The sequence below is a fragment of the Drosophila obscura genome, unplaced genomic scaffold (genome assembly GCF_018151105.1).
Source record: "Drosophila obscura isolate BZ-5 IFL unplaced genomic scaffold, ASM1815110v1 contig_96, whole genome shotgun sequence".
Taxonomy (NCBI): Eukaryota; Metazoa; Arthropoda; class Insecta; order Diptera; family Drosophilidae; genus Drosophila; species Drosophila obscura.
This window is the reverse complement of record NW_024542890.1, coordinates 626,443-640,916: the sequence shown is the minus strand read 5'-3', so window position 1 is coordinate 640,916 and position 14,474 is coordinate 626,443. Positions and strand designations below refer to the sequence as shown.

The 14,474-nt window shown below is 40.3% G+C and overlaps 1 protein-coding gene across 1 annotated transcript; it reads right to left on the bottom strand.

The window, feature by feature from the left end:
* Nucleotides 1-210: 210 nt before the first annotated feature.
* LOC111071857 (probable serine/threonine-protein kinase mps1) lies at nucleotides 211-3,206 on the bottom strand. Its single transcript, XM_022363392.2, has one exon. The coding sequence runs from the start codon at nucleotides 2,867-2,869 to the stop codon at nucleotides 1,901-1,903; it is 969 nt and encodes a 322-aa protein (XP_022219084.1). The 5' UTR covers nucleotides 2,870-3,206; the 3' UTR covers nucleotides 211-1,900.
* Between the last annotated feature and the right edge of the window lie 11,268 nt (nucleotides 3,207-14,474).

Genomic DNA, 14,474 nt, shown 5'->3' with positions numbered 1-14,474 from the left:
CACACCACTGTGGCGCAATCATACGATTCTACTAATGCTTATTTAATTTCCTATTTCATTATAAAAGATTATTTTATGAAACACCCCGCCACAAGGGGCATTTTCAGGCTGTTAATTGCTAAACGCTACATTTAAAAATTGTGAATTCAATTTTATTCAAGTATATTCGTTTTGTTTTCTCATATCTCTTTTGTTGTTGTCTGTGTTTGTGTTGTTCTCTTGAGTGTATATGTATATTGCATGTTACAATACGCAACAAAATGTATTTAATCTTAAGTTTACAATAAAACAATTGCTAAAAATATTAAGACACAAAAACAAGGAAAACCAATTTGAAATTTCGACTAGAACTTAATTGTTACCTTTATTAATAATATAATGTTAATATATCATTGTTTTTTTGTTTTGTTTTTTTTTTTTGTCTGTAATATCCTTTAGTTCAAAGGAAACTTACATTATTTTTGTTTGTTTCTGAGAATTTGGGCTTTTGGGTGTGGATTGTGGGAGAGGGTGTGTTTGTGGATAATGTGGAAAGATTGCGTGCTATAACAAAAATTGCGTTATACATAATGCCTGGCAACGGATCATTTGTACAGCTGTGTGTATCCACATATGCCCCAGTCAAGTGTGTATGCATATGCGGTCCTTATGTGCCCGTCAATGTCCGTTTTGGGTTACATGGTTACACACTACAACACACATATGGGGGTTGGTTGTTCTGATGGCGTCTCAAGCGCTAGGGTGCCTCACGAGAGTCGCCGTGTGCCAATGTGAACGAGGCCAGCCACAACTGCCATGATGGGACTGGGACTGACTCCACTAGAGTTTCTCTAGTCGGTTAATCGTTACAAATGCGTCTGCATTGTAAAGGGGGTAATTCTTACACAGCTGAAATGTATTGCTTTACCTTATTGCAGCTAGATCCGATCAATATATCAGTCTGAATGACAAAACATTATTTAGCCTCCCCCCGCCACCTGTTAGAAGTTTAGGAGACACTCCTACCACTAATATGGCGGTGACACTTGTTGCCTCTGCCCTACCCTCCTGCCTCTTGAGCACCACCTTTGGACGACATCCATCCTTCCCGATTGCCATTCTCAAATATTTATGTACAGTTCAGTGAGGTGAGGAACCCTAATATGTTTTCATTGTAGGGTTGAAGCTCCTTCTGGCTTTTTCGTGCGTGTCTGTGTGTGTGTGTGTGTGAGTATGTGAGCTTTTGAGTGACGTGACACATACATTTATGTGTATGTATGCATGCATGGGTATGTTCGTGTGTGTCTGTGTGCTTATGTGTATACATAGCTACATATGTGTGTATGTGTATATATGTATTTATATATCGTACGAATATAATGCATGCATTATAAAAATACTTTACTTTTTACTTTACTTCATCATGTTAAATGTTAACTTAAAAAAAAAATTGCCGGCCCTATATCTATGTAAATGTGCCACCGTCGTATTCCATATCATATTCAGATCCTGCCATCCATCCGCCTCCTGTTTTCTCACTTTCCTTTTGGACTCCCAACTGGTTTCTGGTCTCTCTTCTAATCCTGGTTTTCTCTCGCTCTACATACATATGTATACAATATATATAATTTATAGATGTCTAAAACGACGCCGATGATCCTCTACAGCACTGAATCCGCTCAACCGCTCTCTCCATCTCTCTCCTTCCCACTGCTTATCTTTCTCTGTGTTTTCTTCTTTGTCTGGAGCCAGCTCCAAAGGTTTGCCGTGCACTGATTGCACCGCTTTTACACAGCTTGTCCCACTGCACTTGCACTGCTTCCCCAGCTGATCCTCTCCAGACCTGTCTGTCTGCGTATGTGTGTATTTGTGTGTGTTTACCTCAGTTTCTGTGTGTGTGTGTGTGTGTGGGTGTGTAGTTTTAGTAGCCCTTAAGCCGATCCGCTAGCGGCGGCTTTATGACCTTGGGCGCACTGGCCCTCGCCACCCGCATCCGCTCCGCCGCCTTCGCCAGTCGCTTTTTCCGCTCGTCGGACGTCTCGCTGGCCCGTCGCAGACGCTGCCTGGCGGCGTTCTTCATCAGTCTTAGGGTTCTTTGTACTTCGTTTTCGTTCTGGCGACGGACGCGATTCGCCTCGGCATTCTTGGCCAACCGGAGGCGGTACTCCGCCTCCGACTCCTTCGAACGCTTGTCCCGCATCCGAGCCGCGTTCCGTTCCAGGCGGCGCTCACGGGCCTCGATCGATTCGTTGCTGCGCCGACGGGCCGCCTTTTGGGCGCGCGACGATTGCGACAGATGGCCACCGCCAACGCCGAGCCCGACTCCAAGGATCCCACCAGCACCACCACCGTTACCACTTGGGCCGCCGACAACGACAACTCCCGTGGAGAGATGATGGTGCAGGGGATGCGGCGTCTGCTGGTGCTGCCCGCCAACGTTCTGTTCCTGCGAATGCTGCTGCTGCTGCTGTTGCTGGTGGGGATTGCCCGCCTGCTGCTGCTGCTGCTGGAAGGTGTTCTCCAAATTCAGGACAGCCGCAACGCTGGCAACGCTGTTCCCCGCCGAACCCGAACCGGATCCCGCGCCCGCTCCTGGTGTGGTTCCTGCACCGCTCCCACTACTGGCTGTGGCAGCGACAGACACGGAGACGGAGGTTGTGGCAGAGGCTGCGGCTGCGGCGGCCGCTGCGGTTGTGCTGTAGTTGTTGTACTCTATGAGGCCCCGGTTCGAGGGGTAGAGATGGTGCATGGGACTCTCATAGCTGAGGTACTCCGGCTTGATGAAGAAGGGGTCGCGAGCGGTGAGCGGCGCCGTCGGCGAGTTGAGGAAGTACAAACGGCTATGGTGGTCTGTGGTTATGCTCCCTCCGCCTCCCACACCCGCGGACATCGAGGGATTGTGCGCTGGGCCGCGACTCTTCCGTTGCGTCGTTGGGGATTGGATTTGATTCAATTGGATAGCGATGACAATGTTGATGGCGCTCTCTGCTCCCGATTTCGGTCACGCTCCCAGCTGCCAGCTGCTGAGATTTATTTCGTTTCTTCGTTTTTGGATTTTGCAAATTTTTATGCCGATTTGCGGCCGCGTTTTGCGAAAGCACAATTAACTGGCTAAAAAAATGTGGCGAGTAAACAACAAAAGCGACATAACTAATCAATATGGAAAAAAACTTCCAAATTCTGGTTGGAAGCGCACCTTCCACGACACTTTCGGCTCTGGCCTGCGCGCTGTACACACACACGCACACTCACACACACCACCACGCATGCACCGTATTCGTGTGGAAGTTTTGTTGGCGCTCGCTTCCAGTGGATCCCAGGGTGGAGAGCTTTCCATTGGTCAAAATATCGTTACAGCCGGCATGAGTTGCACAGGGCTGCAATACGTAATATGGCAACGCTGGCACTAGGCGCGCACCTATCGCTGGTTTCTATTACATTTGAAGGTGCTGTTATCGTTAGTGCTTATGCTGGGCATAGATACTTTTAAATTTTATACACACTACAGATCTGATATTACTTAAAATAAGACCTAGCGAAACGAAATTGAACATGTAAACATGTAGGAAAACTATCAATATGTATGTACATTAGAGTGGGGAAAGTGAAAATTTGAATAAATTTGTTAGAAAGTTGTGTTCAGGCATTCAAAAACGAAGGCTACCAAGTTTTTTTTTTAAATCGCTTAACGTTTGAATACGTTAACGTATTCGCTCCTGGCCAAGTTAGCCAAAATTTGGGTATATGTTTAACTCAGGAGTCTATACTAATCAAAAAAAACCTTTGATAGACCGTGAGTTATAAAGAATTGAAGTGCAAAAACTAACTGGTGGTTCTTCTATTGTTATTTTTTTAGGGAAATTCCAAGTTTCAAATTTTTATGAAAATTTTGTATGGGCAAAACTGAACTTTTTTTGTTTTTGCCCTGATCTTCAGATCTAATTTTGAGGATTGTTTAAATACAAATTATTTATAAAAAATGGCACAAGCTCAATTGCCCTAGTAATGGTGTCAAATTCGTGTCAATACATCAATAAGTCATTCATTTTATTTCACTTTTGAAATTTAATAGCTTTTTCACCCTAGGTGCCGATTCCTATCGATATCTGAATAGACGCAATGAAGCAGAAAAGGCGTTCACATTGGCAGACGTGACAGCAGATTTCGGTGCTTGATGACAAGGAAAATAAACAAATTTTGAGAAATCAACAGAATTTAGCAAGACGATATATTTTTATACCCGTACTCAAAAAGAGTTAAGGGGTATATTGTATTTGTGCTAAAAGTGGATGTGTGTAACGCAGTATCGTAGAGAATGACCATATCTACCAGACTGCCGAATCTGAATCAGATCGGATCATAACTATAGCCAGAATTAATTTTCAGTTGCCTCCCCCCGGCTTCTCCTGCAAGAAACCCGCTACTCATTCTCTTTTTCTCTCGCACACTCTGATTCGTTATGAACGCGAGCGTCTTCTAGCGCTCTACATTTTAGATGTAGAATATACAAAGTAGATGTAGATAACAGATGTAGCAAAAAAATGCAATATGTAACATTTTTGTTTTAAATTCAATAATTCTAAAAAATCATAAGCTCAAAAATGTATATACTGACTGAGTACGGGTATAAGTAGAGTCGCTTCCCCAGAACCGACTCACACGTTCCTTCTCGTTATTTATTATTTTTAGACATTTCTTTGTATAGTTTGTGGGAGTTCTTCTTCTAACCATGAAAACCATAGAAGTTCTTCTCCAGCAGTATCTTAATGGCCCCAGAGGTCACAATAATGTCGTATGATAATAATAATAATAATAATCATTTTAAAGCATTTTATTTAAGGGTTTTATGTATATTTTTATTTTCTCGCACAACCATAGCATATTTGCTCCAAAATTTGATTTTTGATCTACATATTTTTGTTGCTATTATGGTATACAACATTTCGTACTCCATAAAAAGTTTGTTGTTATGTAGCAAATGTGTAGTTACCGTGTAGTTACCATGTAAAAAAGGAAAATCTTGGATAACCTTCTCTGTTTATACCTTAGTTTTAAGGAATCCAGTAAAAGGGAGTTATTAATATTATCCAACTCATTTAGCGCACAAAAAATACTGACATTTTTCGCTCTCAATTCGTGGTGGTTTTTCAAAATTTTCTCTCTTTTCCGAGGTGAAGAGAGCGTTTTCGTGGTGACTTTCCCCTCCTTTTCGTGGTGTGAGCCACATGTATCTTACGGGAACAGTAGCAACAATGAATCTCCTTCATCGTTATTATTAATGATATGATTTAAAAAATTATATATGGATATTTTTTTGGTACTCAGCGGACTTGTGAAGAACAATATTCGGCACTTTTTTCTTGTTTCATGGTCGCGCGAACATTTTTTTGGACTTTGCCTAGAAAACTGCCCCAAATGTTTACAGAAAATTTCGAACGATTTGATTGGTTGAAAGTTGAAAACGCGTAAGATAAACCGTTACTTTTTTAACGGATTTTTATTTCGAAAAGTATTTTTTTGGGTACAAAAAGAACATATTTATTATTGATGATAGGCCGTCGGCTAAGTGGAGGCCCAATTGCGTGGATCTGGCGGGGATTTATATGGCCAAATGAATCTGGCGTACTCCCAAGATAAATATAAATGTACGATTCACATTTTCCCTCAATTAATTGGCTTGATATGAAAATAATTTTTCCAATAAATACTGAAACTGTACCTAAATTTCAACCTTTTTCATTGGTTGGTGCTGATTATTTGGAACGTAGATTCATTGTTGCGACGTTCCGACGCGTTCTCGTAAGATACATTTGATTTGTATGGAAAAAAATTCCAGCAGCACGGAAATGAATTGGCAGCATTGTTCTGCAACCTTGGCACGGAATGAGCAACAATCTGCATACCTTGGGAAAATAGATATTATGGACTTGAGATATTGTTTGTAATTTCAGGCTCCAATTAATGCAGAAACTACTCAGTCTCTGTTTTAAAGATATTAACGAAATTTTGCAGCTCACGGGTACAAATTATAGGTATCAGAACCGGGATAAATGTATATATAAAACACAAAACATATGCATTAATAGGTAAAAAAACATGTCAATCTAGGATAAAATCATAAATAATGTTTCAATAGAGCTTGAAACAAAACATTTAACATCAATTAAAAGAAATAAGGTATACAAAAGTACATACTCATAGAAGAACTTGGTGACCAGCAACACTGACGTCACATTTAGTCAACATTTACGTTTTATGCTTTGGCCGTTTTTGTTGGAACCCTATTATCTAAACAATCCAATGAAAAAAAGTTCCGAAAACTAGCCAATCCTGAACAAAATTGATTGAGGAATTGGATAAAATAATTTTTTTAGGGCTGAGAGGGCCAACTATCTAGTAATATTAAACTGAATATCAAAATTGACGAATTTTATATCACAAAATATCGTGGTATGGCAGCCCGCAGCAACTACGAATTGCACGAGTCTGGCAACGCCACAAAACGACGTCACATACGTTATATGTTGTTTTTGTTTGAACCTTAATATGTAAAAAATCCAATAAAAAGGACTTCTGAAAACTTGCCATTCTTGTAGAAAATTTATGTATCTATCGGATAAAATTATTTGTTTAGGGCTGAGAGGGCCAACTAGCTGGTAATATTAAACGGAATATCAAAATCGAGGAATATCAACGTTGAATGTTTTGAAACAAAACAATCGATCTTATCGTGATAGTATCGAGCTACAGTCGTTGCGCTTTTGATATGTTTGGATTGGCTGCTATAAAATACGAAGACACATTTGTAAACAAATCGACAGGTGGCATCTAATTTTTACAATGGACAAGTTCCTAAAAGATTTCAATGGTTTTTAAATAATTATTTGAGCCCGATACTATGCGCACCTTTGATAGTCGCAAAACCGTCGATAGTAGAGACTAGCAGTAAAATATCGATACTATCGATAGTGGCTCACACTTTAACCGCAGAAATGAGTCCGGAGAGCGTTTTGAGTGCTCTCTTTCGACTGGGTCATGGCAAGGTATGGCCCCAGTATTAATACGGTCAAACTTTTTTTACGGGCCTCGTAAGGACCTCACCCTAGCCCTGACGGAATAAATATACCATGTTTGAGCCAAAGCACAAAATCCCGCACGGTGAGTTATGTGGTGAGGTGGGTATTTTTCTTGAAAGCTCTGAATTTTGTGACGTCATACGTCACACCTCATACCTTATCCTTGCGGCGCAACCAAAAGTTCAACTTCAAGTTCGAACGTCGTGTAACGTCGCTTTGGCCGTTTTAGTTTAAACCCTATTATGTAAAGAATTAAATGAAAAGGAGTTCTGAAAACTTGCCAATCTTGTAGAAAATTTATGTATCTATAGGATAAAATTATTTTTTTTTGGCTGAGAGGGCCAACTAGCTAGTAATTTTAAACGGAATATCAAAATCTAGGAATATCAACATTGAATGTTTTGAAAAAACAAAAACAAACAGCAAAATATCGATACTGTCGATAGTGCCCTCGATGGTTTGACACTCACACCTCTTGAACTGCGCGAACGTGTTGCGCGCGTCGAATAATATTTTCTCGTTTGGCTCTGTCTCGCCGCGGGTCCATTAAAAACAAAAACTAAACTAGACTAGTAGCAGCAACAATATGTTATGTGTGTTTCATGTTGCCGGAGCGTACTTTTTTTGCGGTTGCACATACGCTTGCATACACTAGTGCGGCAAAAATAACGGTGTGTTAGCAGCGCGCGTGTGACGGGATTTCAGTCCCCGGGAGTTTCCCCCGCCGTCTGTTCCTGTTCTTTTTGTTTGTTTTTTGACAGTGTGCTTTTACCGTTAGCCGACAAATTCAATTCTTAGAAAAGGCAACGGAAAAGCTGAGAAAAATAAGTAAAAGAAGTGGATGTAAGATGAATTAGTAAGGAAAGAACAAATATGAATAGTAAAACGGAACGAAGAACGATGGTTGGTCAAAAATTTATATAAGCATACAGCATAATTTACTATCCACAAACACACACACACACACACAATGAGAGAGAAACGCTCCTAAAACGACGAACAATAAAAAGTACTAATAAATTCAATTTTACACATTCCATTTTTTTGATTCTGTTGTGTGTGAAAAACTATAAGATAGAGAGAGAGAGAGAAACCAACGGCAAATAACAAAAATCATAGACTACGAACTACGAAGCAAAAGCAGAGGAAGAAGCCGAGTAAAGATAAATACACAGCAATTTCCACTAAATAAAGGTATGTGCGACTTTATTATTATTAACTATACAAAACACACACACGTACATATGAACATATGTATATGTATTACGAAGAGAGACGGAGAGTGCGAAAGAGATGGCTGTATATCATTATTAGTTTAACTCTTCAATTTATGATTGTTATTATTATGGCTTTGGCCTCTCACTCATTCACTCACTCGCTCCTTGTGCCGCTCTCATTGCCACCCACCCCTCCCCTTGGTCAACGTTGTATGACATTCCGTTGCTCTGCTCTCCGCACATGTTGTATGCTCTCTCTCCCTCTCTCATTCCTGCCTCTCTTTCCAACACTATCTCTCTCACTCTTTCATAGTTCTTGTTGCCTTTCCTATTAACTACTATGTATGTTGTTCACTTGAGAGCACTGGAATAGTTACGTTAAATCAGTGCGTTAACTCTATATGAAAGTATGTGTGTGCAAGTGCATGTGTGTGTGTGTGAATGATTACGATTTTGATACCCTTTGAAAAGGCTACCACGATTTTCACAATTTGCCAGCTACCAATAAATGTAAGACTCTTTTACATACAATTTAATGAAGTAATGAACAAAATTTCCAGGGGGCTTAAACATGGCTTACAAATCACATTATGATACACGTCTTAGACCAGATGCTATTTATAGCTTAGATGCTATGTCACATCTGCATGAATAAATGTATAACTCTTTAATAGATTCTAGATAGTACAAAAATAATTCTACCAGATTAAGTCTGTATAAAATCTCCATATTAATACATATCGTAAAATAGGTCTCTTAGTCTCTATTATGTAATATTCTGAAATATTCTGAGGTATTGTTAGCGAAAAAATCTTCACTTTTAAAATAGCTTTGATATGGATAGATAGTAGGGCTACATTTAATCCAAATCGTATCGTATTGTAACAAAAGCTCCTTACGAAAAAAAATTAGTCTTATTTGGACTTAAAAACTGTTTTTCTCAAAGGGTATGTTAGGGTTCGGCGCGATGTATCTTCGAAGATAGTCTTTCATTCTGGTTAAATACAATGCCTACGAGAATGCTTAAGAAATACTCGTATACTTACATACATATTTAAGCGCAATTGTATGTGTACCTGTGTGCGTGCGGGTGTTTATTGTTCTTTCGTATTTGAACAACCTCTTGATAAAATAGAGAACAACAACCATATGCAATGTACAGTCGCTTAGGTTAAATATACAATACATATATATGTACATATGTATATATGTACATATGCATGCTTATATCTGTAAGTGCCTCTATCCATGTGTTTGTGTTGTGTGTGCTTTGTACATACATAAATTGAATGAAGTGAAATTTTCTGGGGTATTGTTAGCGAAAATTTCTTCACTTTTAAAATAGCTTGGAAATAAATCGAAGTAGAAACAAAGCAGCCACGAAAACCGTTACTGATCACAGCTCGATAAGTTTTCGGTTTTACCGATACTTTACTTAACTCACTTATGCAACATGTGGGGGCTGGATATGGATATGGGGAGGGGGTCAAGCATGTCCGCGATCAAGTCCAGGAAAATTAATTATCTGTCGATGGAAGATTTGCTGCTGAATGTTTTTCTCATTAGTACTCATAAGTACGCCTAGTACCCGGAAAACACAAACACATACCATATGTATGTACATTCGTAAAGTAAGTAAGACGAATAAAATAACGATTAATACTAGAACAACAACGGATGGTGTATTTAATTTTAATTTTATAATTCATATACTTTAATAGTTTATAAAGAGATAAAAATCCACATTTCCCATTTCTTTCCTAGAAGTATTGATTTATCCAATGTTGGCCACATCAGTCGCCAATCCCACAATGAATAAAATCATAGTTGTTTAGCCTTTTAGTCCTAATAACAGTTCAAAAGATCTGTTTTTAGCAATCAGCTTAAGTGATCGCATTTTTCCCTGTCTTCCTGTCCCTGCAGTGTGGGTAAGCACTCGAGAAAGATAGAAAGCCCATCTGAAGACATTTATAACTTATTTACAGAACTTTTCTTGATCCTGCTTGATCAAACAGCACCACTTCTTGAACGCAATCGATGTAGAGCTTACCATTACATTTCCAGTACTTAAAAATGATTCGGCTTGACTTTCTAGTACCGAGTACCGGTTTTCTCGAGGAAAACCCATTCCCATGGCGTTCCATTCCATCCCATTACTGATTCTGATCCGTATGCCAATCCGATGTATCTAAAGGTTAAATAGTCGTTTTAGCTGCAGTTATTGTCCTGCTTGCCCTCTTAGTTTTCGTTAGAACCTCTGTGAGGGAATTCCCTTTTTCAGCACGGCTCCTGATCCTCCTGCTGATCCCTTCGCCCGACTCACACTCCAATTTTTTGCGGCTGGTATTTGCAAAGAAAAAAAAGCCACCAAACAGACGTCAACCCATGTTGGTCGCGCGCTGCACATATTTGTTAACATTACCATATCCCATTCCCCCGCCCCCATATACTTGTAGCATACACCAAATCCCATTTCCAAGCCCTCAGCTCCGACTCCGACTCCGATTCCAACTCTGCCTCCACCTCTGACTCAGAAACAACAGCAATGATGCTGGCACACACCTATTTATGTTCCCGCACACACACTTGAACGGAGAGAGAGAGCGGAGAGCGATATGCATATGTAACTATGCGAGAGTATCATTAAATGCAGATCTCTATAAAAGCATAAAAATGGTAAAAAAAAGGAGCACAGCGCGAGTAAGCAGTTGAAGAAGCAGAGAAGTAACATGTTGGTTTTTATTTTGTTTCTGTGCGCTGCTTGCGTTCGAAGTTCGAACCACAATACTTGGTACATGTGCAGGCCCACTCGAACACAATCACACGCAAGCACACACTCATACATATGTACTTATGCATGTATGCATTACAAAAGCCAAGCAACAATCCATAATAATCTTCCCGTAATTTATAGTCCAAGACAATTTATGTAATTTACAAATACCAAAAACGAAAGAGACGGCAATGGAGAAGGCTAGCACAGCAAGCAGTGAACGACGAATGGGAGCCGAACAAGAGCGCATGCAACGTTGTTTGCTGGTGGTGGTGGTGGTGGCGCTGCTGCTGCTGCTGCAGCCGCTGCCGCTGCCACTAGCGATAATAACAATAACGAAAAATGCAATAAAACGAGAGAAACAACAACGTAAGCGACACACGGCAATAGCAATAACAGCTACAACGTACTAAATAAACAATTCAACAAATTTGATCCGAGGCAAACACACACACACACGCAGATAAAAATGCATATGAAGAAAAAAATATGTATGGCCATATGTACATATGTATGTGTGTGCAAGCAGAGGGAAAAAAATGAATAAAAATACGACAACCAACCGTAAGTGCAGCAACAGCAACAACAACTTCAGCCAGGCAGCAGCGCTGCGACTGCATTAACAACCTGCAAACAGCGACTGCTTTGACTGCGCAGCGGCGACGGCGACGGCGGCGGCGCGTATACAGAAAATGTCGTTTCTTTCGTAGATTTTATTCGTTATTGTTATTGCTATTTTTGCTTTTGTGTTGTTTGCTTCTCAGGTCTTGTGAACGCATAAAATAACCAAGAAATAGTCCGAAAGGTATGACTAGTTGATACCCTATCTAATTAATATCCAGATGGTTGAAAGACGAGTTTCATGTGAGATTTGAACAGCTTTCTTATCATACATAGCTTTCGAAGATTAATATGAGCGTTAGGAAGCGTTAAGAACAAAACCGTCGTTTCAAGAAATAATAACAAAAGCGTTAAAATTAATTATGTACATACATATGCGTTTGTCTGCTTCCCGCTGTCAACTAGAGAAACGCCTATAGATATTCATTTAATAACGGCTCTTGCATACATATGCATAGACTATCAAATTAAGTAACAGTTTCCTTTTATTTCAGTTTAGATTCTAAACTTAAGAATGTGGCTTCAGTGCATATGTACATATGTATGTACATACGTGCATAAATATATAAAAAAGATTACTCTTCGACAAAAAAAAAATCGTTTCCGATTCCTTAAACTATGTACAAAATGTCCTGGAAATTGTTATTCACTATTTGAGTGAGTCAATGGGCTTGAATCTGGCTGCATGAGTATGATATATGTAGAAGAGCTGTATCAGGAATTTGTGAAGTTTGTAGGTGCAGTGGATGGGGGAGGACTAGAGATCTGCAGTTTTCAAATGTTCGCGTGTGTATTGTCTATAAAATACTTGAGAAAATGTACAACTTGAACCCATAAACTCGCACACACACACACGCACACTCATACACGGACACAGAAGTAATTGCATTTATTGCACGTGCTCTCCTTTTCTCTCTCTTTCTGGCTCTTAACCTCTCTTTGCTCTCTCTTGGTCTCCGTCTTTCTCTATTTCTCCCAGTTGAGCCAAGAACGAAATGTAAAGCGATACAAATATTTCTCAAGTTGTAAACTTTTCTATGCTGCAGTTCCTTGTGGCTTCCGCCCCCTTTCCTCCCGGCCGTATGAAAAGCCAGGCATCCTCTGCTCCAGCACCCGCCCCCCATTTGCCATCAATCAAGCAGCGAGCTTTTGTGGTAGGAGTGAAACAGGGAGAGGGATAGTGAGATAGAGATGGGGAGCTCTCTCTTTCAAGCAGAGTTATATTTTTGCCAGTGCGCGAGTGAGACGGGACGAAGAGAGACAGAGCAGAGTGCATCATGCTGCATATGAAACTTGTCTTGTTCTTGCCAGCCAGCCAGCCAGCCCGCCAGCCCGCCAGCCCGCTCGTTCTTGTTCTGCTTCTTCTGCGCGATGCTTTCTGCTGCTGCTTGCGTCTGCTTGGTTCTTGGCTTGCATCTTTGGCTTATCTTTTACGGTTCTGCCATTGCCAGAGCCAAGTTTTTCATCTAGTTTTTGTCTTTCGTTTTGCTTTACCAAGCATCTTTTTCTTGGTTCCAGTTCTCTGTGCTGTGCATCTTTCTCTTTCTCTCTCTCTCTCTCTCTCCGCCCACACGCATCTCCATTTGTGGAAGCGGTTGGTTAACTTTGGGTCTGGTTTCTCTATTGAGGATATTCCTTTAACCGCATCATCATTCTCAGCATCATCGTCGCCAGTCTTATCCTCAAAATTTGATTGTCAGCTTTATGCGGAGCGAATTTCTCATCTTCTTGCACGCACTTCCGCTGTTTGTTTGTTCTGCAGAAATCGTATTAATTTCAAAATTTGTGTTTATTTATTTTGTATTCTCTGCGGGGCGATATAAATCCATCCCCCTTTATTCATAATATACAATATGAATATACATATGTACATACATATGTATGAACTTGCATGCACACGTATAATTTAATTTTGCGGTCATTATTAGATACTCGTTCATATGTACATATGTATGTATGAATGTCTGTATACATCGTGGTATACGTTTCGAAATCGATGCGTCAGACTGGTCTTGTGTCCTGGAAATAGAGAAGTACATATGTATGCACATGCATACTCGTAATTGTATGTGCATGTTTGAGTGTGCATTTCCTCACACAGATCCATAGGAAAACAACTATAATCACCAGATTCCCTTGTGTGTGTGAGTGTGTGTGTCTTCTTCCGGAGTTATTGTTATTACAAGTACACGTAAACTTATTGTTCACGTCGCATATTGTCGTGAGCTTGTAATTACCAAGTCGCCTCGCCCCCGGAACCAGCCCGGCAACTGAACCATCCCCTCCCCACCTTTCTCTAGTTTGGCTGCCATTCCATCATCTTCCCACTAAATGTAATACTTTTGCACATATGTACATACATATGTACGTACATTTGTAAATATATGTATGTAAGTACGAAGGTTTATTAGAGGATATTGTACATACGGCTGCAATCATGTAGCAGAGCCGCACCTCACCACTTTCAGGACTTTTTTTGAGACACTTTCAGTCTTTCAAAGTCTATAGAACGGCAAGGAATGTTAGCATTAGAACCCAATTCCTACGCCATAGCGTCACATGGATGCGCGACTGAGGTTACCAACAAAGCATGTGGGCTGGCCTGTGTCACAGTGACGAAAAATACTTTTGTATTTAATGGTAAGATAGACTCCAAAGTATATGTTTGGCATCAGCAGAACTCCGATTACCACCCAATGTCATGAAACAAATATCATTGGGCATGCTTGGCTGAGCTCTATGGGGACCATCTAATTTGAACCAGTACCTTATGGTTTGAAGTTGGAGTATTGAGAAAAACTATGTATG